The sequence below is a fragment of the Panicum hallii genome, chromosome 3 (genome assembly GCF_002211085.1).
Source record: "Panicum hallii strain FIL2 chromosome 3, PHallii_v3.1, whole genome shotgun sequence".
NCBI classification, from domain to species: Eukaryota; Viridiplantae; Streptophyta; class Magnoliopsida; order Poales; family Poaceae; genus Panicum; species Panicum hallii.
The window spans coordinates 53583168-53608249 of NC_038044.1; the positions used below are offsets into that span (position 1 = coordinate 53583168).

The 25082-nt window shown below is 49.4% G+C and overlaps 2 protein-coding genes across 4 annotated transcripts; one reads left to right on the forward strand and one right to left on the reverse strand.

Moving 5' to 3' along the window:
- Window positions 1-17161: 17161 nt before the first annotated feature.
- On the forward strand, window positions 17162-18602 carry LOC112885479 (uncharacterized mitochondrial protein AtMg00810-like). The gene is made up of 2 exons (XM_025951091.1): window positions 17162-17279; window positions 17599-18602. Exons 1-2 carry the CDS (start codon window positions 17162-17164, stop codon window positions 18600-18602), a joined length of 1122 nt encoding a protein of 373 aa, XP_025806876.1.
- Window positions 18603-18788: 186 nt separating this feature from the next.
- On the reverse strand, window positions 18789-22950 carry LOC112884174 (cell number regulator 13-like). Of its 3 annotated transcripts, none has more exons than XM_025949529.1 (5): window positions 22223-22950; window positions 20904-20949; window positions 19643-19764; window positions 19316-19413; window positions 18789-19098 (listed from the first exon to the last, which is right to left on the reverse strand). In XM_025949529.1, exons 1-3 carry the CDS (start codon window positions 22673-22675, stop codon window positions 19658-19660), a joined length of 606 nt encoding a protein of 201 aa, XP_025805314.1. In that variant the 5' UTR covers window positions 22676-22950; the 3' UTR covers window positions 18789-19098; window positions 19316-19413; window positions 19643-19657. The 3 variants fall into 3 exon arrangements, with proteins under 3 accessions (XP_025805314.1, XP_025805316.1, XP_025805315.1); XM_025949531.1 differs by having other exon boundaries at window positions 20904-20956; XM_025949530.1 differs by having other exon boundaries at window positions 20904-20965.
- Between the last annotated feature and the right edge of the window lie 2132 nt (window positions 22951-25082).

Genomic DNA, 25082 nt, shown 5'->3' on the forward strand with positions numbered 1-25082 from the left:
GATTTTTCTACAGTTTTCTATCGATTTTCAAAGTTGACAGCTTTGAATGGGAGAGGGGTACTAATATTTCACAGAAGAGACCCTAGAAAGATTTAAAAGCTTCCAATTGGGTCCTTGGCCGGGTTTTACAGAGAAGCCGATCGACGGCGATCAAATTCCAGCGAGGGGGCTCACTGACGGCAAGGGGAAAGTGGGGGAAAAGGTTCAGGAGCTCACGGCGGTCACGGGGGTGGCTGGAATTGAGGAAGGAAGGGGCTGAGGCGGCGGGTCGACGGTGAACCGAGCCGGTGCGGCGGGCTCCGAGGACGGTGGCGGCGTTCTGGTAGCTGGAGTGCCGGAGAGCGATGGGGAAGTGGCCAGGAAGTTACTGCGTGAAGATGTGGTGCTGATGGTGAGCTTGTTGAGGGCTGAGAGGTGGCGCAACATCGGGACGGCGGCGAGTAGAAGCGGCGGCGGTGGAAGAGCTCATCGGCGCGGTGGTCCGAGCTGCGTGGGTGCGAGGGAATGGAATTGAGCTGGTTAGGGAGCTTCAGTGGAAGGTGGGGGTGCTGGCGGAGCACTGGGTTGAGCGTGTGGGGCGACGGAGGCGGCTGATGACGGCGGGCAGGAGCAGCGGCGGAGTGGTGGCGACGGTGGTCAAGTGGAGAAGAAGTCGAGGAGGTGAAATGCAGCCGCGCGAGCGTGTAAATGAAGTTGAGGAAGACTCTCGGACGTGCTGCGAGAACAAGGAGGGCACTGGCGAGCTGAAGCAGCTGCTGGCAGCCCGGCGACGTGCGTGGCGGCCTCAGGTGCCAGCGGCGCGACGTGGAGGGGCGGGAAGAGGCCAGCGGGGGTTACACGGGAGGCGGGCGGGCGAGCTGAGAGCCACGTGGTGCGGAAAGGGTGGCGCGGGGGCAGCTGGCGGCTCGGGGAAGCGGCCGGCAGGCGACGGGTGAGCACAGACGCGAAACAGAGGAGGAGGGGCTGGAGGTAAATGGTGAGGACCTAGTTGGAATTTTTCAAAAGTGCAAGGACTACACTGTAAAATAAAATTATATTTCAAACCATAGCTCAAATGGAAATATGCCCAAAAGCAAAAGTGTAGAGTTTAAAGAGATCTACAATTTTTCTTTAAGGGTCAGCTTCAAAAGAGTTAGGTTTTTGAAACTATTTTGAAATCCAACAAACTATCAAATTTCACATAAAACCTATTTAAAAAATCACATTCCAGTTGAAACTTTATGGTAGTTCCACTTCTTACAGTGGTTTAAAAGTAAATTCTTGCCTTTGCAAAACTATCCTTCATACATTTTGAAATTACCCTACCCTCAAACACATTTAGCAAAAGAACACTAATTTTTCCATAATAACAAAAATACCCTTTAACTTGCATTTAGGTTTTAAAAGCTTTTATCAAAGCAACACACACTTCATTCTAACAAGCGCAACATATATTAAAATTTAATATGCCTATCTCCTATGTACCTGAATGTCACAGGACGCCGGCGGCGAGGGCAAGCGGCAGCGGCTGGCGGCGGACTCATCGGAGAATCGCGTAAACGCGATTCCGGCCACTATTTCGGCTTGGGTTTGGCCCAGGAGAAAGAGAGAAAGGAAGGGAAAGCGTTTAGGGGCTTATAACGAGGGGCCAGGGGCCGTGGATGGTGGACGACGGCAAGGCGCGGCACCGCGGCGACGGCGAGCAAGCGTCACGGTGGGAAGGGGAGAGGGAAGGGGAAAACAGGCCGGCGAGGACCCTTACCCCAAGGTGGAACTCCGGCGGCGGCTCGCAGCAGCAGAGGAGCGGCGAGGCGGCGACGACGATAGCGGCCGAGGTGCGGCGGCGAAGGTGGTGGCGCAGGCTAGGGTTTGCAAGGCAAGGGGCGGCGGCTTTATAGGGTGGCCGAGGGGGCCTCGACGTGCAGGCCCGGGATGCCGCGCGAGCGGAGGCGGGGCTCGTGCCTCGGTCGGACTTGGGTTCGAACCCGAGTCTGGCTCGAGGGAGGAGACGAGCCGGCAGGTGGGGTCCGCCTGTCAGCGAGAGAGAAGGGAGAGGAGAGAGGCGCACGGGTGGGCTGTTGGGCCGGGGAGGAGGGCGCAAGCAGGCTGGGCCACGCTGGGAGATAAGAAAAAAAAAAGAAAAGACCGGTTGGGCTGGGCCTTGTGGGAAGAAAAGGAGAGAGGGGAAAAAGAAAGAGGGAGTGGGCCAGGCCCAAAGAGAAAAAGAAGGAGAAAAAGAAATGCATTTGAATTTAAATTCAAATAAAAGAAAAGCAATAAAACAATGCAATGCGGCATGAAATGCACAAGACCTATATTTCCTTATATTTCTTTTTATGGTTAAGTAAATTTCTGTTAATTCACGATAAATGCTCTAAAATCAAAATAATTGAATAAAAACCTTATGGACCCTGAAAAGAATCTAGCAATATTTATTTAGGTTCCTAATTTGAAAATTAGGGTGTTACACGCCTCTTCTCGGCGAGAATCCCACAGCCACAGTGCCTCTCCGCCATGGGTAAGAGGTGAAATTGAATCCCCTCATTATCCTCTTTCTTTTCCCCCGCTCCCCGCGCTCTCCCATGCCTGGAATCGACGGGAATCCGGCCAACTGTGCAGCCAGCGGCCATGTCCAGGAACTCCCCAAGCTTTTACAATTTAGCCCCTAGAAAATCTTGTAATTCTTGCAGTTTTTCGTGTGTCTTGCAAACTTCGCAGAAAATCCCCTAGATCTATTGCATCTTTTCAACCCAGCCCCACCCGTGGTCTTTTTTAGATCTAACCCTAAACTTTTCCTAATTTGAGAGCACTGTTTCTGTGTGTTGCAGATCTTCCTTGCTAGCCCCTGAAATCTATAGTTAATCATGTATAAGTCCTTGCAGCCCTGTTTCGTGCGTAGTTTCCTCATTTTAGATCTGTTTGGATCCGTTCATTTTGTGTTAGTCTTCTAAAACCCTAAGCTATCATTTTGTAGCGTTGTTGCATCATAGTTCCTATTTTTAAAATTAAAAATAGATTTAATTTGATTAATATCCTCTCATCTAGTTTTTCCGATTAAAATGCAATTAAGTCTTTACTCCGGTTTTCTTAGTTAATGTTAATTTGATTAATATCAATTTAAATGTGTTTTATTTATAATTTGTTTAGTTCAACACGAACCATAAAGTTCGACATTTAGATGCTCTCACCAGTTTCTTTTATAATTAATTGTTTAATTAGGATAATTTGTACATAGACAATTATATATAACATTTGACTAAGTTGTACCTCATCTTTATAAATGCAAATATAATATAAATTAATTATAATCAGGGATGTTCTCTTTTCAATATCTTTTACATTAGTTTTCTAAATTAAAATAAATGAAAGCCTATAGTTCTTTTATTTTTTTATAACACAAATCTTCCAATAGCTGTTTCTTTTCTATCGTAGCACCGTTTTCCTCGTTTCTTGCGCTCTCGTGATCGTAGCAACGAGCCCTATCCTTTAGTTCGCTCTTTTAAAGCTTTCTTTTTGTTTGGTTTATGTGTTCTTAGTTGTTGTTTTTGCTTGTTTGTTGTTTTGCTTGGGCCTGATGCTCGTTTGACGTTAGAAGGAGCGTGATCCAAGATCTTTGAAGATTTAGAGTTTCAAGAACAAGAGTAGCTATTCTCTTCCGCAAGAAGGACTTTCCCTTCCGGCGAGATCCCTGAGGGGTCGTCCTCTGCCCGCGTTCTGCACGCCTGATGGTTTAGCTTCCTATCTTATTTGCGCACGTCCCGTCGTACTGGCGGTTCGGATTCCACCTTTTCCACCTGCCTCCAGCGATCACACCTTTGACTGGTAGGCCCGGGCCCACCGGTCACAGGGGGTGAGAGGCGGGCGCCTGGTGCGAACGACTCTTCAGATTCCCCTCGGTCGCCGTGGAGTGCAAGGAGGGATCAGCTTATTTAAAGGCATACGCTGCAGCGATCGGCTACCTTTTCGCACTTGCCTTCTCCAAACGCCAGAGCGCCCTTTCGTCTCCACTCGCATTTTTGCGATCTGCTTTTTGCGCCCGGCGTTTCTTCCTCTTCCTGCATCCTTGCAAACCTCCCCCTCGCATCCGCAAGCAATCTCCACCATGTCTCCTCTTAGCCATCCCCGCCGCTTCCAGCACCAGGAACAGCTCGACGTGGTGCGCTGCCTCTTGGGGTGGACCATGCCAGATCGCCCGGAAGATCCGGGCAGGTTCGAGCTCCCTCAACAACCTGGTCGCGGGGGAGTTCGTCCTCTTCAACGCATACATCACCTGCGGGCTAGCCCCTCTGATCTCCTCCTTCTTCCTTCTGCTGCTGGAGGAGTTCGGTCTTCAGCTCCAGCACGTCACCCCCCACTCCGTCCTCCTCATGTCCATCTTCATCCACTTCATGGAGATGTTCGTGGGGGTGCAGCCCTGCTTCTCCATCTTCAAGCATTTCTACGCCCTGGTCGGGTCTAGGAGGAGCAAGTGCGCCGTCGACGCCTACTACTTCCAGCTTCGGCACGGGATGTCCAGCTCCTACATCAGCGCTTTCTCCAGTGCCAAGTGGGAGGACTGGCGCAATGACTGGGTCATCACCACGACCGACGCCAACGACCACCTCCAGCTGCCGACCGAAGGGCCCCTCCTCGACCGCAGCTGCTGGAAGGTTAGGCCGTCCCTACCGGCAGAGCTTGACCCAGTGCTAGACCGGGTCAACACTCTGGCGAGGGGCGGCCTGATGTCCATGATGGTGCTGGGTGACTTCCTGAGGCGCCGCATCACTTCCCTACAACAACGATCCAGGATGGCCTGCATGTTCACCGGGGTTAATGACTGCAGCAGGATCGTGCGCGGGGCCAGCTCAGATCTGTCCGGTGCGGAGCTGGAGGTCCTCATTCGGACGATGACCGGCAAGGCTGTCACACCCGATTTATAAGAACATAAATCGAGCAATCATATATGCGCTAGGATCAAGTCACGCATATATACAACATAATCATCAAGATATCACAACACGTATCTCAAAATAAAAGCGTATAAATTATAAAGGAATATCTTTATTACAACTGAATCAAGAATCAGTTCAAGGAATGCGGAAGCGTAAAATAAATACATGAATAGCAAGGCGCCACAGGGACGTCGGCTGGGAGACTGCGCCTAGAAATCATCAAGTCCGCTGATGTAGTTCTCCATGTCGCCTGGTACTGAGCAGCAATCGAAGATATCCAAGAGAGAACAGAAGAGAAGAGAAGGCAAGTGTGAGTACACAACTTGTACTCAACAAGTATAACACGAATTATGAGGCTCTAAGGTTAGCTGACTCAACTGCATTCGCTTTTAATCTTGGCAGATTTTATTAAGGCTATTTACTATAAGTGAATGAATTACCATAACCCAGGTTGCATAATAATTAATCAAGATTAACCATGAGTCTACTGAGAACCAAACCAGACCACCAAAGGTAAACCCCACTAATCAGACGGAGGATCTGGGCCGCTCATGACCGTGAGCACGGCTAGTATACCAGTTTTACACTCTCGAGAGGTTGCACAACTTCACCCACAAGTCGTGAGCTACGCTAGATGTTCATCACACTTAGGTGAGATGACTAGCAAGCACACTACGAGACCGTTACAAAGGATCACGTTATTAAGGTGTAACTGCTAAGGTTTCTAGATCAGTGACGATGGGGCCCACCTCACGGGGGTACAAGACACACAGCACAGACCAAGCCGGAGGAGCAGGGACCATTGAACCTTACCACCCCTCTTGCCCCGCAGGTAAGTTACTCCCAAACCAAAATGACCTAATTAATAAGTCAAGACCGTCCCATTCCAGTCTTGTGGTTGCGCGGTTGTCCCAGGTTGTCGCTCTATGAACCGGTCCTTATGGAGAGGGGCCAACCAAGCACTAAGCACCGTGCTGGCCCCCTAAACCATGTTTCTATCAAAAACATATTTTAAGAGACGTGAGCTGCTCAAGCACACAGCACAGAGGGCCACTCTCAGGATCAAGTTGCATATACCATTAATCAAATTTAATTAAAAAGGACCATAATATGTGAGAGCGCAGCACCTAGCACAACTAACCAAAATGCAACCCAAGGTATTTATATAAAGGATAAAAGTGGCTAGGAAATCCTTATAGGCATACATTATTAAAATGCAGTATGAAATTGTATTTAAAAGTGATAGGATGTTCATGTTATACTTGCCTTCCTCAAAGTTCTCCTGCTGCTGCTCAAACTGCTCTGCAGAAAGAGGCTCCTGGTACTCGTCCAAAGGCTCAGCGTCTACTCACGATCGCAACGCCAAAAACATGGTCCAGCACATACACATACATGCAAACAATGACAAAAGATAAGAAACAATACAACATTACATAAAAATAGCACACAAAACTATGATAGAACTGTTCTACGTGTTACAACAATCGCGTGAGCGCAAAAACCACCTAAAACGGAGCTAAAACGCGAAAACTAGAGCTAAAACAGGGTCCAGGGACCTTTCTGTAAGAAAACAGGAGCTTCTAAGGGGTTCTGTGCAAAAACCGATGGTCTAAATGTAATTAAAGGGTAGATCCAGGGTCTAACTTATGAAATCGCAGAAGAGGGACGGCGGGTTCTATTTCTAAAGAATCCGAGGGCCTAAACGCTAAAAACTGGGCTGATCTGCAATTACTTTCGAACTGCGCTGGACCGCGGGTTGATTCCCGGAAAACACAGGGGCTCTTTAGCAAAACTAGCGGGTTGGAGCGGTACTCTTTAATCTGGGCCACCGGATCTAACGCCTACGGCCCAGATCTAATCTTAACCGCGAAGCGGTATCTACGCGTATCGGCCATAGGATCTCGATCCGACACTCCAGACTCTCCCCTAGCTCGGATCTAATCCCGCACGCGGGATCGGAGATGTACGGCCCAGATCTAAACTTAGGGTGAACTGTTATCTTCTGATCCGGACGCTTGGATCTAGATCTCGCGGCTCTGATCTACCCCGGGCACGATCTAATCTTGACCGTTCGCCTTGCATCCTACGGCTCGGGCAAACGGGCGCTCGGAGCGGCGGAGCGGTCGCCGGAGTCCGGTCTCCGCAGCGGCGCCTCGCCGGCGTTGGCCGATCTCAGCTGTCCGGGCTCCATTTTGGACGAGGTCTGGCCCTGGAGATAGAACATGACACGGTGAACACATCTAGGTACCCCAGACGGTCGATTAGGGTTCGGGTCAGGGCTCCCCACGGCGGGGGCGGAGCTGGCTCACGGCAGCGAGGGTAACGCGCTTGCGCAGGGGAAGAGGGGGAGGGGAAAAGGGCACGGCGTGTTCCTTACCACCTCAGGAGACTACAACGGTGGCTAGAGGTCGAAGATCGGTGGCGCCGGGGTTGAATTGCGGCGGCGCAGGGGCTCGGGTCGACGGCGGCGTCACCCTCGGTTCGAGTGACGGCACGGCGGCGCAAGGCTAGGGGGAGGCCGGGGGTGTAGAGGCGGCTTAGGGGGAGCACGAGGGACGGCTGCGGCTAAGAAAGGGGTGGGGCGGCCTCGGCGTGCGGGTCGGCCGTGCAACGGACCCCGCGCTTCTCGCGGTTCCGTTACGGCCCGACCTAATCCGAGCGCACGTAAGCTTCTAGAAGAGGGGGAGGGCGTAGGCGAGGCTGGTCAGCGGGCCAGAGGTACGGCGGAGCGGGGCCATGGGCAGTGACCGAGCTGCCTGGCAGGCGGGAGAGAAAACAGAGGAGGGAGTCGGCCACTAGGAGGAAGAAGAAAGGGGTATCGAGGGGTATGCTACCTCACCTTTCCGTTCCAACACCTTGAATGGACCGATGTATTGAGGGGCTAGCTTCCCTCTCACGTTAAACCTGCGGATTCCTCTCATCGGCGAGACCTTCAGGTACACATGATCACCCACTGCAAAGGTCAGATCTCGACAACGAACATCCGCGTAGCTCTTCTGACGAGTCTGTGCGACCCTCAGGTTCTCCCGCACCTGCTATACCAGCTGTTCTGCCTCCTCAACAATATCCGGACCAAATACCTGCCTCTTGCCAATCTGATCCCAATACAGCAGAGTCCTGCACTTCCGACCATACAGGGCCTCGAAAGGAGATTTCTTCAGACTGGCCTGATAGCTGTTGTTGTATGAAAACTCCGCATACGGCAGGCATTTGTCCCAGCTGGTACCATACTGAATAGCGCAGGCTCGAAGCATATCCTCCAACACTTGGTTGGTTCTCTCTGTCTGCCCATCTGTCTGAGGATGATAAGCGGTACTGAAGTGTAGCTTCGTATCCAACGAATCATGCAACTATTCCTAGAACCGTGAAGTGAACTGAGATCCTCGGTCAGATATGATCTTCTTCGGAACACCATGCAGACAGATGATCCTGGAGATGTACAACTCTGCGAGTCTGGCACCAGAGTAAGTAATGTTCACCGGAATGAAGTGGGCAACCTTCATCAACCGATCCACCACTACCCATATGGAGTTGTACCCTTTCTGAGTACGAGGCAACCCCACAACGAAGTCCATAGTGATCTCTTCCTATTTCCACTCTTGAATCTTCAATGGCTACAATAGACCTGCTGGTTTCTGATGCTCCGCCTTGACATGCTGACAAGTGTCATAGATAGCCACGTACTCCGCAACGGAACGCTTCATTCCATACCACCAGAATCGTTCCTTGAGGTCGTAATACATCTTCGTGCTGCCCGGATGAATGGAATATGCTGTATCATGAGCCTCACTCAAGATCAGCTTCCTGAGATCCGCTACATCTGGCACACATATCCGGCCCTGTACCATAAGGTACCCTGATCATCTTCTCTGAAATGAGGGGCTTTGCCAATCTTGAGCAGTTTGCGGATCTCCTGCAGCTTCTTATCTTCTTTCTGATGCCGCCTGATCTCTACCTCTAGAGTGGGTTCTGCCTCGAATGCTGCACTCGAGGTGTGATGTAAGAAACCCAGACTCAACTGCTCAAACTCCTCGCATAACTCCTAAGGCATCTGAAAAGCCACGGCCATGTTAACATAGCTCTTCCTACTCAGAGTATCTGCTACAATATTGGCCTTGCCCGAGTGATAGTGAATCTCCAGGTCATAATCCTTGACCAACTCTAGCCATCTTCTCTGCCGCATGTTCAGCTCACTCTGCGTGAATATGTACTTGAGACTCTTATGATCGGTGTAAATATCACACCTCTGCCCAAACAAGTAATGCCTCCATATCTTCAGAGCATGTACAACCGCTGCTAACTCCAGATCATGAGTGGGATAATTCAGCTCGTGCCGGCGCAACTGCCGTGAAACATAAGCTATAACTCTGCCTTCCTGCATCAAGGCACAACCAAGACCATCCCTCGAAGCATCACAATACACTGTGAATCTCTTGCTCTGGTCTGGCAGAGTAAGGACTGGCGCCGTAGTTAACCTCTTCTTCAGCTCCTCGAAGGCCTTCTGACGCTCATCAGTCCATGAGAAATCCACACCCTTCTCTAACAAGTCAAAGGCTCCGCAATCTTAGAGAAATTCTCAATGAACCTCCGATAATATCCTGCTAAGCCCAGAAAAGAGCGGACTTCCTTCACTGTCTGCGGGACCACCCAGTTAAGCACATCTTTCACCTTGCCGGGGTCCACAGCAATACCTCCCTTGGAGATGACATGACCGAGGAATGGAACCTCGTCAATCCAGAATTCGCACTTGCTGAGCTTGGCATACAGCTTGTGCTCTCTGAGCCTCTGCAACACAAGCCTCAGATGTTTCTCATGCTCTGCCTCTGACTGGGAATATACCAGGATATCATCAATGAATATCACCACAAAGGTGTCCAGATAATCCATGAAAACCTTGTTCATCAGATGCATGAAGAAAGCCGGAGCATTGGTCAAGCCAAAAGACATGACCGTATACTCGTATAGCCCATACTTGCAGGTGAAAGCCGTCTTCGGGATATCCTCAGGACGAATCTTCAGCTGGTGATAACCCGAACGCAGATCGATCTTCAAGAATACACGAGCACCCTGAAGCTGATCAAAAAGATCCTCAATACGGGGCAATGGATGCTTGTTCTTGATGGTGACTGCATTCAGATCCCGATAATCAACGCACATTCTCTTCGCGCCATCCTTCTTCTCTACAAGCAATATAGGAAAAGCCCAAGGAGAGAAACTACGACGGATATAGCCCTTGGCTAGCAACTCATCGACAGTCTTCTTAACTTCCTCATGCTCCACGGGTACCATACGATAGAGCCGCTTAGCAATAGGAGCTGTGCCAGGTAGGAGATCAATAGAAAACTCAATGTCGTGATCAGGCGGCATACCTGGCAAATCATCCGGAAAGACATCCGGGAAATCAGACACCACGTGAATACCATCCGTGGGTCTAGCCTCCATTTGACAAAGAATTCCAGAAGGCTCCGAAGCACTGACTGTGACCTCCTGTCCATCCGGTGCCGACAAGTGGACAGTCCTCTGAGCACAGTCAATCTTGACACACCATCTAACAAGGGTCTCCATTCCCAAAATCACATCGATACCCTTGATGTCTAGCACCATCAGATTTGCACTCAACTCTACCCCCCTTATGACAACACTGACTCTAGGACAGAAGATATGAGACCTCAACTGCCCTCCCGGTGAAGATACTAACATGCCCCTCTTTAATGTGCTAGTATGAATGCCATGATGCTCCACAAAAGACCGAGTAATGAAGGAATGCGTAGCACCAGTATCGAAAAGCACTGCAGCAGGGTGAGTATTGACCATGAACGTACCAATAACCACGTTGGGAGCCTCGGCCGCTGACTCGGCCGTCACGTGGTTCACCCTGCTCTGGGATGGCGCCTTGGGCTTAGCTGGGCGTCCCTGCTGTCCAGACTACGCCTTCAGGGGACAAACGTTGGCGTAGTGTCCCTGCTCGCCGCAGTGATAGCACGCCCGTGGGAATGCTGGAGCCTGCTGTCCGGCAGGAGGAGTAGGCACTCCCTGCCGCGGAGCTGGCGGAGCCGGTGGCGCTGAGCGTGCCGGAGGTGCTGGAAGCCTCTGGCCCTGTCCCGCCTGCTGCTGCTGCTGAGGACGAGGCGAGTACTGCTGCTGTCGCTGCTGGTACGGCTGGATCTGCCTCTGCTGCGGCTGCTGCTGCGGGTGCCGGTACCGAGGCCGGGTGTTGCTGCCAGTCGCAGCAGGAGCCATCTTCCGCTTCTTGTCCTCAATCTCCCAACGCTTGCGCTCGGTGTTGAGGGCAGCGCCAACCAGATGGTTGAAGTTGTCGAAGCGGTGGTTCATGAGCGCGTACTCAATGTGATCGTCCAGCCCCTCCTTGAAGCGCTCCTGCTTATCGCCGTCATTGGCGACCTCAGCTGGGGCATAGCGAGCGAGCTGGAGGAAACGATCACGGTACTCGGTCACCGTCATAGTTCCCTGAAATGATAATTATCAGAAAGAGAGGATGGAAAATTACTCAGCATTCCTTATAACAAGGGTGGGTTTGAGCTCAAAAAGAAATTGCGGAAATATTTTGCTCTGATTTACCTGCTTAAGCGCAAGGAACTCCTTGTGCTTCATCTTCATCACTCCAGCAGGGATGTGGTGGTTCCTGAAACGCTCCCGGAACTGGACCCAAGTGAGGACGTCGCGGTCCCGAGCTGGGTAGGACTCCCACCAATTCGAGAGCTGAGCCTCGCAGCTACCCTGCTGCGTACAGAACTCGCTCCCTGTCGTCGCACTGAGCGACATCCAACTGGCGCTCCACTGAACGAAGCCAGTTGTCAGCCTGGAGTGGATCAGTCGCATGGGAGAACGTCGGCGGGTGACCCCTCAGAAAGTTCGCGCGCCTGTCGCTGGGCTGCTGCGGTAGAGGAGGCAGCGGTTGAGTGTGGATCTGCTGCAAAGCCTGAACAGTGTTGTTCAGAGTGGCCATCATCTGCATCTGGAGCTGGAAGAATTGCTCCGGGGTCAAGGGTGGAGGCATCGGCATCGGTGTTGGTTGGCTGGTACCCTGGTTATTCTGCCCCTGTTGGCCAGAACCAGGACCGGTGCTCCTGGTGTTCACCATCTGTTTGCAGCAGAACAAAACTTACAAGAGACAGATATTGTGCGATTCTGGAAAGAAAACTCTGGCAGAATAAAATATAGAGAAAAGAGTGTACGGTTTTACCCCCAACCATCTAACTCAATTTTTCTTTATTATTTATTTATTTTAATTCAGGTCTGCGTTAAAGTCGATTTGCATGAATAAGTTTAACTACTAGACTATGCAATCAACCAAAGATCCAAATCAAATATTTTGCACAATCACAAACATTCAATACTCACATCTTAGCCGAGTTTATCACACTACTCGACTAACACACTCGTTCTAGCGCACTTTTATCAGGATAGCCTAAACTTATGGGGTGAGACAAGTTCAGGCCAGCGTCTACGGAAAAGATCAAACTAATTCTCAGAGAGGACCAGAGAGAGCGAGCAGATCAGCGGTATCCCTGTTCCTGCGCCTAAAAAAGCTAAAAATAAAGCACTAAAAATAAATTGTCTCAGAATTGATCTTAACAATAATTAACATTAGTAAAAATATACCAAATATGAATTTTCCCAGGCCACCATTTGGAACGTACTCATAAACCAAAATCCTCTCTCCTCGCTCAATGCAATAACCTAGATGATTAAATATATTTTTGTGGTGAAGCCTCAGAAGAAGCTTAATTTCAGACTCAAATTGCAGGGATAGATCCTTTCGGTCTAAACTGGAACCTGAACTAAAACATCTTTTGATTGCAACCATAAGTCCACGTAATTTACCCTGAAGAGCAAAGTCGAAACAATCATTAACCAAAGCGGACATCCATTTACATCTATTACATTTTAAGGAAAGGAACCTCCATGGTAATCAAACTTTTGCAGAATTGCCATAAACTCATGTGTTATTCAGCTTAACAACTAAGAGAAGAATTCACTCAGCTCTTCGTACGAGTTACTGAAAGGGTAATTTAGTACTTTTGCCCTCATCTCCCTGATTCCCTTTATCATATTACATCTCTTGTTTACATTAACGATATCTGTTGCATACTTTCACACTTTTACATTACTAATCTACTAGTTAATTACTTCAGATGTACCTGTCAAAATTTTGCAGATGATGTCACTAATTGGCTTCCCTTTATGGCTCATGGGAAATATAATCATTCAGAAGCTATTACTTATTATTATTTTTAAAAAATATAATTGACTAGCATCAAAACCAGGGACGAAGCCACGTTGGGCTTGCCGAGTGCAGATGCACCAGGGGAAAAACAAAGATTCAGTGAGTAGCATCTAAATTTACTAGGGATAAGATTTTTTATATGTGTATATTGAGGTGTGCACTCGGATCCTCTGTGCTCTAGCTTCGCCCTGTATCAAAACAAAAGTAGAGGTTGACAAAGCTACTATGTAACTCTTAATACCTTTGGGGCTTTTTAAGAGAAATGAAAAATCCGGTAGGCCAACATTTGGTATCTAGAGCCTAGGGTTTCCCTCATCTCTCTCCAATCCCCAACTCTCTCTCTCTTCCCCCCATGCTTAGCCGCCGCCACCTCTCTCCCACGAGCTCCCTCCACCCGGCGGCCCCCTCCCTGCCCCTCTCCCTCCACGCGGATCCTGGCAGCTCGGCTCACGACTGAGGTGTGCACGGGGCGAGGACCGGTGGCTCGGCTCGAGCCCGAGATGCGCGCGGGCGGCGCGGGTAGGACGTGTGGGCGTCACGGGCATGCAGAGCGGCGGGTGGCAGGTGCAAAGGCGTGGGCCATCTGTTCCAAGTGCGGCGCAACCCAGCGGCGCGGCATGCGGGACACGCGCGAGCAGAGCACACACTTGGCAGCAGCGCGACGAGGGTGTGTACGGGCGGAGGACCAGCATGTGACCAGTGCACGCGTGCGTGCACAAGGTGGAGGAGCAGAGAAGCGCTCGGCAGGCGAGCAGCATGAGGTGCAGGCGGCAGCGGCTCTACTTCCCTCTGCAGCAAGCTTTTCCACCCCGGTCCATGGCTTCTCGTGCACTGAGCCACACCTCCGGCCGCGGCTCCATCTCGTCAAGCGCAAGGTGCCGGCGCGAGGAGGATGCAGCGACACTAGAGGCTGCGGCGGCTGCTGCAAAAGCAGAGCGCGCGCGGGTAGCGGCGGCGGCATGCGAAGCAGGTGGAGCGGGAGGCCCTGGAGGCATGGGAGGTGGCTGCCGTGGCAATGATGACCTCGGCTCAGGCGCCGACAACAACGACGATGACCTAGGGTCAGAGGATGATGTCGAGGCCGAGCTCCAGCAGGCGGAGAGGAATCAACGCATCTCCCCATCGCCAGAGTGGTGCCAGCATGCCTCTCCTTCCCCGGAGTGGCGACGGGGTCGCCCAGGGCGGCGGGGTGGATCCCCCGTCGTTCAGACTATCTTCAAGGACTCTGATGGTGGCGCGCCATGGCTGGTGCTCACGAAAACGAACTACGCCGACTGGAGCTCGATCATGAAGGTCAAGCTGCAGGCACGACAGATGTGGGATGCGGTGTGTTACGGCAACGTCGACCGCCACAAGGACCGACGTGCTCTCGAGGCCCTTCTCGTGGCCGTCCCGCCAGAGATGGCACCTGTCCTCGCTGACACGACACGCCCACCGCCAAGAAAGCTTGGGAGGCCATCGCCAAGGTGCGTATCGGCAGCAACCGTGCGCGGCGGTCCACTCTCCAGAAGCTTCGGCAGGAGTGGGATCTCTTGGCCTTCCGGCCGGGCGAGGACATTGATGACTTCACCCTCCACCTCTCCAGCTTGATGCAGCATCTCAAGCAGTTCCACGACGACAACATCAACAAGGTGTGGGCGGTCGAGAAGCTCCTCCGCGTTGTCCCTGACAAGTACACTCAGGTCGCCTTGGTGGTGGAGACGCTGCTGGACCTCTCTGATCTCACGATCGAGGAGGTGATGGGCTGTCTCAAAGCCATCGATGACCGCAAGCTTTCTCCCGTCGAGCCGACCACCACGGGCGGTATGTTTCTACTCACCGAGGAGCAGTGGCATGCTTGTCAGGGTGAGCGGAAGAAGGGGGATCCCTCGAGCTTGACGAGCATCCGCAAGCACAAGCTACGCAAGGAGCGCAAGGCTCCCCGGCCGCGTGGAGGCGCTGATGGCGGCAACTCCAGCGAGCGCAAGGCCACCTGCAGCAACACCTGCCACAACTGTGGCAATGCTGGCCATTGGGCCAAGGACTGCAGGCAGCTGAAGCGTGGCGGTCAGGCTCACGTCGCGAAGGCTCGGGTCGACGACGAGCTAGCCCTGTTCCTGATGCACAGGAGTGTCGAGCTGTGCTCCTCTCCTGTGCTGGCCGCCATCGCGCTCCTCCACTTCGACGAGCCACGAGCTCATGCCTTCCTCGGGAAGGGCACGAGCGACGAGAAGATCGACGGATGGTACCTTGACACCGGTGCCACCCACCACAAGACCGGACAGTGCGAGTACTTTTTCGACTTGGACTCCACCGTGAGAGGCTCCGTCAAGTTCCGAGATGCCTACGCCATGGAGATCGAGGGTGCTAGGTCCGTCATCTTCATCGCCAAGACTGGCGAGCACCAGCTGCTCACCGGTGTCTACTATAGCCCAGCGCTGCGGAACTCGATCATCAGCTTGGGACAGCAGGATGAGTATGGGTCATGTGTGGAGATCGAGCATGGACTACTACGCGTCTAGGACACTCGTCGCCGTCTTCTCACTAAGGTGAGCAGGGGGAGCAACCGCCCCTATGTTCTCTACGCAGAGGTGGCACAGCCTCTTTGCCTTGCAGCTCGATGCGACGATGACGCGTGGCGGTGGCACGAGCGATTTGGGCACCTCAACTTTGAGGCCCTGAGGCAGCTCGGTGCCAAGGAGATGGTGTGGGGCATGCCACACATCAACCACTTGGAGCAGTTCTGCGACACGTGCGTGCTGACGAAGCAGCAGCGCCTCCCCTTGCCGCACCAGGTGAGCTTCCGCGCCAAGGAGAGGCTGGAGCTTGTGCACGGCAACCTGTGCGGCCCCATCACACCGGCTACTCCTAGAGGCCAGCACTGCTTCCTCCTCCTCATCGACAATGTCTCCCGCTACATGTAGGCGATCCTCCTCGACACCAAGGCAGCTACTTCGGACGCCATCAAGCGTCATCAAGCCGCTGCGGAGAAGGAGTGTGGCCACAAGCTTCGTGTGCTGCGCACAGACAATGGTGCCGAGTTCACTACGGCTGAGTTTGTGGCGTACAGCGTCAACGAGGGCATCCAACGCCACTACTCCATGCCGTACACTCCGCCGCAGAATGGCGTGGTTGAGCGCTGCAACCAGACGGTAGTGGCCACCGCTCGTGCCCTCCTCAAGCAGAGGCGGATGCCAGCCATCTACTCAGGTGAGGCAGTGATGACTGTCGTTCACCTGCTCAACCGCTCGCCTACCAAGGCACTTGATGGCAAGACGCCATACAAGGTGTGGCACGACTACACGCCGGCGGTCAGCCACCTCCGCGTCTTCGACTGCATCACATTCATCAAGGAGCTTGGCCACATAGGCAAGCTCAATGATAAGAGCACTCTGGGGGTCTTCATCAGCTACGCGGATGGCGTGAAGGCCTACCGCATCCTCGACCCTATGACACAATGTGTGCGCATCACGCATGATGTTGTGTTCGAAGAGGGGCGAGGTTGGGCGTAGGACAAGGTGGTGGATGATGGCTCGACTTTGATGATCAGCGACTTCGTCGTCGAGTACGTCCACTTCGAGGGAGCCGGGGGAGCTAGCAGCTCTTCTTCACCGAGCGTGCTTGCCCCAGCTCTAGGATTGACACCAGTTCCGTCGAGCCCCCCTCCACCGACACTGCCAGCCACGCCCCATTCTCCTACAACGACACCTCGTATGTCTACGCCGGTGCCCCGGACATCTACCCTGGCACCTGCTTCTCCACGCTCGGCACTGCCAGCTTCGGTCTGCGATGAGCATCGCTCGGTGGAGTTCGTCACACCGCTCTCCAATGATGAGGACCACGTTGATGCATACCACGACACGAACCTCTACGGTACCGCTTCGTGGAGGACATCCTCGGCGCCAGTGCTTGGACTTGTACCACACGCCTTGGAGGTGGAGCTGCACCTGGCGCATGACGACAGCGAGCCGGAATTGTTTGCAGAGGTGGAGGGACACGTGGCCTGGCACGCCACAATGCTGTGATGCAGCTGGTGATGGACGTCGTCGAGAGGAATCGGACTTGGGAGCTAGCTGATCTCCCAGCCGGCTACTGCGCGATCACCCTCAAGTGGGTGTTCAAGCTGAAGAAAGATGAAGCCGGTGCAATCGTCAAGCACAAGGCCTGACTAGTTGCACGCGGATTCATGTAGCACAAGGGAGTTGACTTCGATGATGCCTTCGCACCTATAGCACAGATGGTACTCCTCACACTAGCAGCCCAAAAAGGTTGGCGCATCCACCACATGGATGTCAAGTCTGCCTTTCTCTATGGCGACTTGAAGGAGGAGGTCTATGTCCACCAGCCGCCAGGATTCATCATCCCCGGCACTAAGGGCAAGATACTACGCCTACGCAAGGCCCTCTACAGCTTGCGGTAGGCACCGCAGGCATGGAACGCCAAGCTGGACGTGACCCGCAGAAGCGGCCGTCTACTGGCGGGGCAAGGGCGGCAATGCCCTGCTGGTGGGCGTCTACATCGACGACTTGGTGATCACCGGCGCCAAGGATGACGAGGTGGAGGCATTCAAGGAGGAGATGAAGGCCACCTTCCAGATGAGCAACCTGGGGCCTCTCTCCTTCTACTTGGGGATTGAGGTGCCCCAGGACGACTCCGGCACCAGTCTCCGACAAACTGCCTACGTCAAGCGCATCGTTGAGCTAGGTGGGCTCACCGATTGCAACCCCTCTCTCACTCCGATGGAGGAGAGGCTGAAGCTGAGCCACGACAGCACCATGGAGGAGGTCGACGCCACGGAGGACCGGCGCCTTGCAGGGAGCCTACGCTACCTCATCCACACGCGGCCAGACTTGGCGTTCGCTATCGGCTACGTTAGTCGGTTCATGCAGCAACTGACGGCGGAGCATCTAGAAGCTATCAAGAGGATCATCCGCTACATCACGGGCACCCTCGACTACGGCCTGCACTACCTAGGGTGTCCCAGCGCGGCACACTTCATCGGCTATAGCGATAGCGACCACGCTGGCGATATCGACACGACCAAGAGCACAAGCAGGACAATGCTCTTCCTCGGCAAGTTTCTGGCCAGCTGGCAGTCGGTCAAGCAACAGGTGGTGGCTCTGTCCAGCTGTGAGGCAGAGTACATCATCGCTACTTTCACTTCGACACAGGCGATCTGGCTGGCTCGACTGCTTGGTGATCTCCTTGGTAGAGTTGCCGAAGCAGTAGAGCTTCGGGTGGATAGCAAGTCCACTCTGGCCCTGGTAAAGAACCCCATCTTCCATGAGCACAGCAAGGACATCAGGGTGAAGTATCACTTCATAAGGGGCTGCTTGGAGGATAGGAGAGTCAAGGCCAACTACATCAGTACGCTGGACCAGCTTACTGACTTCCTCACCAAATCCTTTAGGAGAGTCAAGTTTCAGGTGCTGCCGTCCAGGACTGGGATGATCAAGATCCCTTAGAAGACTCCACGAGACTTGGGCGTGGTGCACAAGACTTAGGGGGAGAATTGATAGAAGAATGTTGGTGCCCATGTTAAAGCACCAGTTTTCTATTTAAGTCTCTGTATCATGGTGTAGCATATTCTACACTAGAATATGCTTGTATCGGTGTGGCGTATTAAGAGTCTAGTAGCATATTCCCTAGAATATACTGTTTAGAGTTTATATATGTATCAAGACTGCCCTTGGGCCTGTTTGAGTGAAATGAAAAATCCATTAGGCCAACATATATAATTTATATATGCCCTTTGGCTCTTGCAACACGACAACACTTTATTTGTGCTCCCCTCATTTCACATTAAAAATTAGGAACGACAGCATATGCCCTTTTACTGGAAGCGCAGAGCCAAACTGCCCAAATGAAATGGTGGCTGTAATGTGAAGATACAGGCTTACAATTCCTTCTCAAATTTGAGAGATCTTATGTCCTATCTTCAAGCACCCAAATATAACAGTTCTGTTAACAAATTAAAAAAATCTATAAGAGGATGGTTTTAGCACAGAGAAGTTACAATCATTAACGAATCATGATGATTAATTTTACAAAATATGAATATGTGAAATAAATAAGAATGTGGACATTCTAATTTACGTAGGATAATATAAACACATGATAAATTCTTATGCAGAACCTCAAATCAAGCTTATGTGTTTTAAAATCAAGCAGCAGGTACCTTGTAAACTTTGCCAAAACCACCACATCCTGTCAAATTTTCAGACGAGAAGTTATTTGTAGCAGCCTTCAGCTCAGACAAGCGGAATACTGGAAACCCTGTTACAGCAAAAATGTTTTTCTTCATAAATTGGTTTATTCATTGCAAAGCTTCACAGTTTTCATGTCAACAGGTTGCAGATGTTGATTTGTTCATTCTGTTTTCTGATATGATAAAGAATTAAATTTTAATATGCGAAAAAGACATGCATGAAAACAAGAACCATTGTATCCTTCAAAGCTAGGCTGACTCATCAGAAACTGCTTAGTTAATGCCAGTTCCAACTACCTATTCCTTGATGATCTATGAACTTAGGAATATAAGGTGATCTTGTTTTGTCCTGAATCCGCCAACAGCACCACATAAATCTGTTGTTTCTGACCGACGCATGTCATGATGTTCCCTGTAACCTGCAATTGTTGGTGTAATAAAAACAATGTCAAAATTGGGGAACGACGAAATAATTCCATTCACACCCCTACAATATAGACTAAGTTGCATTTGAGCTCGTGGGATTCAAGTCACCTATTCTGCTAACAGTATTTTCAGTTCTCACTATCATATTTGAGGAACAAGGAAAGTACATGACATTCTATCATCAATATGGAGAAAAAAGATGAGTACACATTGTTAACTTTGGATGGCCCAAATTACAATTGTGTAGAATAATCTGATAACTGAAGTTATTATAGCAATATGGCTACCTATTGTATATGCATAGGAAATTGGCGAAAATGTTGTAAACAGGACCAACAGACTGTACCTGGACAATTCTAACTTCATTGTATTAATAAAACTTGTACAAAAAAAATTTATTTTGTTCATTCAAAATTCATTGTACAAAACAAATCTGCTAAAAATTCATGTATCAGGATAAATGAGAAAGAAAAAACCTATTAAAACACTTTATATAGAGAAAAATTTAATCTCTTTTGCTTGTATATTTGTACATTGATCCAAATGGATAGCACTTTAATTAGACAGAGGTAACTGATTGTTTTTTCTCCTCGCCTAGATAAGGCTGAGGTGCTTTTCGATTAGTTCGTGATTCAGTATGCTCAAACCCACTTCCATCCTCTTGTGTCCTGAATTTAAACATATTTGAACATATTTTTTAGATAATCCAAATGTTGCACGAAATGGTTTAGATACTTCTTGTTTACTGTAATCCAAAAGGAAGATCCAATATTGTTTAGCTAGAAACATTTATACACACATAAAACAGGACCGCATTGGCAATGACCGTTTGTAGTGTAAATCAAGCCATGCAAGTTTTACAACTTGGAAATCACGAGACAAGTTAGATTAACATGGTCTGGAAATGATTTAAGAAAGCAAAGAAATGCTTTAGTGCTTCCTACATGTTACAAGATATTGAGTTGGCTGGAAACCTATGGAATAACTTTGACAGATTACTGATGACTGGAAAATCAAGGTAACTGGTGTTTCCTTTGTGATCGTATCATACAATACATAAAATGTGTTGTGTGGTTGAGGAATTATGAGCGCATCAATATATCAATGACATGAAAGCTGGCAACCATCCAACCTTGCCTCATGGTTTGAAAGGCTCGCTGATGTCCCCAATATTGTTCCTGCACCCTGAAATAGCTAATTATTACAACAATGTTATAACCGTAATGCCCAAAATAAGGTAAAAAGAATCACAGGAGCTGCAGTTCATATATCTATCTATGTAGTGGTACTATTTGATAGTTGATGATGAGGCCACAAGTTATCTTCTTACTTTTGTTTCTTCAGACATACATTGAGTAATTGTAGACGTGTTAGTTTCTTATTTCCTTTTTTCGAAGGGGATAGAAGTTAGTAGGTTACTAGGTTTACATTTTAGTCAAGCTAATGAAGCCATGGGCCAACCCTGACATACAAAAGCAAAAGTGAATTAAAAGCCACCACCTTTGAGGTCTCCTTCTCATCCCCCTTTTTTTTCCTAGAGATCTAAGCATGCAAAGAAGCGTAAGAACTTATGGTTGAAGCTATTACTTTTTTCCATTAAGAATTATCCCATTGCTGAAATAAATTGGCTCTGTAGATGTACCAATTTGTAAGGCATTAGATCTCATGTATAACTCAATTCATCAGTTGTGAACTGGCCATATGCTCACTGAACCAAGCTCATCCTGCGATTTGGTGTGTAGATCTACTGGAGCCATGCTCTCAACAAACGAGTGAGAAAATCTTGCGGGAACTCATACTAAACTGCGGTAAAAGTATGATACTCACCTATTTGACAGATTGTCCAGATTATGTAATACCCCAGCCCAATATTCCTTAGTAGTAGTTGGTCCATATAGCCCAGTTGTGGTTGTGATGTGGTGACTTAGTACCATCTTGGAAGTTTAGGGGGGGTGAGGGCCAGCTTATAAATCATAGCACATCCAGGTTGATCCTTTTAGATGAAGCAAGGATAAAAGTGTAAGAGAGGTGCTATGTGTATGTGGGCCCGTTGCGCGTGAGAAGCTGGACTGTAAACAGATTTTAGAGAGGGGTGTTACAAATTATGTAGTGATAGGATCGTTTCTTCTTTCCATATATTTAATCACCCATATACCATGAGGCAGAAATGGAGAAAGAAATAAGAATATAAATGTTGGATGGACTGCCAGGAAAAAGGACGAAAATGATAGGTTCCATAGCATCTTTGGTGGCAACTTGTCAATGACGATTTTCTTGCAATGCAAAAAAGAATGATGTCTTTAACTGAAAGAACAATCATAGTACCAAAAAATGAGCAGTAAATAATTTCTCTTGTGTACAGGGATCGCTCCTGCTTAAGTTCAATTTTGATAAACACATGAATTTTAGGTCACTGCATTAGAACAGAGATTCAAAGTCGCCTCTACTGACCTGGATCTGGGAGCATGAAGGATTTGCACCACTGCAGAGTTTGTCTAGTCCACGAGTAATGTCGATATGGCATATGAACGGGTAGAGTTGGATATAACTATCAATCTTCTTCTGCACCTCACAGAACTGTTCAGCCTGCTTCCAGCCCATGAAGAAGCGGTATGCGATGCTACAGATCTGGGAGGAAACGATGAGTACATATGCTTCCCTGAAAGTGTCATGCAGCCCGTCCAGAGGCCTTCTGATCTCTGGTTCCTGCATCATATCCCATCCCTGCAGCTTCTGCACAAGGTCGCCAAACATCATCACCCGGCGCGCCAGATGCCTGCATTCCTCCCTGTTGCGGCTGACCGTCCTCACCGCTTCAAGGATCATCGTGACGAGCCCACCGGCATCCACTCCGGTCAGCTGTGCAACTGTAGCCACCTGGCCCAGACCATTCCAGAGCGCCATGGCTACACTTCCACCTTCACCTTCAGAGTCTCCCTCAGCTAAGTACCTGGCTCGACGATGAAACTTGCATCATAAGCCTGAAGCGGAATTGGACACAACAAAGAATTGTGGTGTCCTTACTCAACCCCCTGCTCAAATTATACTCAATACTGACAAAACCGAGAGAAAGGGGAAAGAAAGTGCCATTGGACCTCCCTTTTCGTTCTCGAAGGACTTCACTCTTTAGAACAGTTCATTTCCATGAGAGGTAGCCTCACTTCGTCAAGATAAGCCCACATGTCTGTGCGGTTAACCTGTACCTGCAGTGTGTGGCGCACATAGCAATCACAAAAGCCAAAATTTCCAAGAAACCCAGATGGGACAAGCACGAGTGAGTCAAACTTTGTGAGCGCGACCCGTCGCGTCCGTTTCTCCGGCGCAGCATTTCCACGAACACGTGGCACACCACGCGGGATGTCTGGGCGGTCACTAGCGAAGGTACCCTTACCTTGTGAATGCATCAGAGTTGAGCTATGAAGAATGCATGTATGGTGAAAAAATAGATTTTATCACTATTTTTGTGTTTTTCCGTGGGTGCATCAGCATTCCCTAGCCACAACGTAGCGTCGCACGTGATCAGAAGGGAATCCGCCAATAATGGAGAACGAGGCGACCATGCCAGCGCCTCTCCGACTTCTCAGTAGAGCCCGCCAGCGGAATGGGTGGAACTGAAGGTGAGGCCCCGGTGCGCGGCGCGCGCGGTGGCGACACTATCGGAGGTGGTGAAGCAGAGTAGAGCAGAGCAGTGGCGTGAGCGGCAACCAGGTCCAGCGGCGCGCGATGCGTACGAGGAAGAAGCTCATCTAGCCTGAGGCCTGAGCTCCGGGCTGCGGCCGGAAGGGGAGGGGCATGGACGCATGGTGCGGTTCGGAAGTTCGGATGGCAAGAAGCTACAAGATGGTTCAGCCTGACCGTGAAACAACTCCAATCCACCCCGCATTGGTTTCCAAAAAAAAAGTATTTATATGTCCTTTTTACTTGATCTAAATATAATGCTTGGAATGACCGCTTTCCTTTTTTTGAGATTTAATGACCGCTTTCGTTTTTTTTGAGATTTAATTACCGCTTTGGTTACCAATGATTTGACGTACCAATCTTCAAAACTCGTTTCTCCTATAGAAGGTTTTTTAAAACACTTATAAAATACTAAAAGAGTATGTTTCATAAGAAATTGCACAATATGCAAATTTTGAAGTATCTCAAAGGTTTTTTTAAAAAAAAACTTGCTACCTCTGCCACCCCGTGCACACACGCATTTTCATAATTGATATCCTTTGACCAAGTTCATTTTAAAATTTTAGATGGTAGGAAACAACTTTAGTAATGTTGGATTTGCATTTGAAAGTGTATTCATATGGTTTTGATCTTATGGTCATGAACAATGTATTTATAATATTAAAAAATAATACTTAGGGTGCGTTTGTGAAGGCTTCTCCTAAAATAGCTTCACGAGTAAAGACAAATCCAGTGAAGAAAAAAAATTGTCTTTACCAAGCATGTAGTTTATTTTAGCTCGAGTTTAGAAAATAGCTTCACGCTATATTGCCTCGATTTTGCGCAAAACGGGTGAACCGAAGCCGGAATAAACCCCCTCAAATAGGCAGCACACGAGAATGGGGCAAAATGTGTCTTATATTTTTTAAACCAAGAGAATATTTTTGAAACCAAGAGAATAGGAATAAGTGATGTGAAAAGGTTGAGTGATTACATCAACTAATTCACAAGTCCATTAATAGTCATTTATTATTACCCTTTCTCTTACACACGTCTCCTTGATATGTAGGAATAGTAACTATAAGAGATATTGTACATAAGATATAATAATAGATAAATTATTGTTAGAGAAGAGCCACTGCTAAAAAATGATTTTTAGGTGTAGGTAAAACACCACTTGTAGGGATGGGTGTGGTACCCGCTTCTACTTTTCGCAGCTGCAAATAACTATTTGTAAGAGCGGGTAATGTGTCCACCTCTTAAATCCATTGCTAGGGACAATGACAACGTGACCCGCTCCTATAGTCGATTTGTAGGGGTGGGTTAGGACATGATCCGTCCATACAAATTAATTTTTAGAAAATAAAATAATTAGAAAAAGTTGAAAATAGCAAAACAAAAAAGAAAAAAATCTCAGCCAACCAGCCACCACCACAAGCCCCTCAACTACAGAGGTACAATTTTTTTGACGAAATATGCATACTGGTATCAACCAGGGTTCGAACCACTTACCTCAAGCCTCACGCGTACCATCGTCTCCACCACACGACACAGACTTGTGACTCTATAAGATAAGCTATTCTTTTGTATTAACTGTAAAATTAATTTTTAGAAGAGGGTGACGCTATCATCCGTCCCTAGAAATTTGTTTCCA

Bases quoted from the DNA above. Each gene is read 5' to 3' on its own strand.
- LOC112885479 (XM_025951091.1), top strand. From the start codon at position 17,162: ATGCAGCTGGTGATGGACGTCGTCGAGAGGAATCGGACTTGGGAGCTA. The intron at 17,280-17,598 runs GTGCAATCGTCA...CGTGACCCGCAG, and splicing joins GCTGAAGAAAGATGAAGCCG to AAGCGGCCGTCTACTGGCGG.
- LOC112884174 (XM_025949529.1), bottom strand. From the start codon at position 22,675: ATGGCGCTCTGGAATGGTCTGGGCCAGGTGGCTACAGTTGCACAGCTG. The intron at 20,950-22,222 runs GTCAGTAGAGGC...TTCAGGGTGCAG, and splicing joins CTTCATGCTCCCAGATCCAG to GAACAATATTGGGGACATCA. The intron at 19,765-20,903 runs GTTGGATGGTTG...CAACAATTGCAG, and splicing joins CTTTCAAACCATGAGGCAAG to GTTACAGGGAACATCATGAC.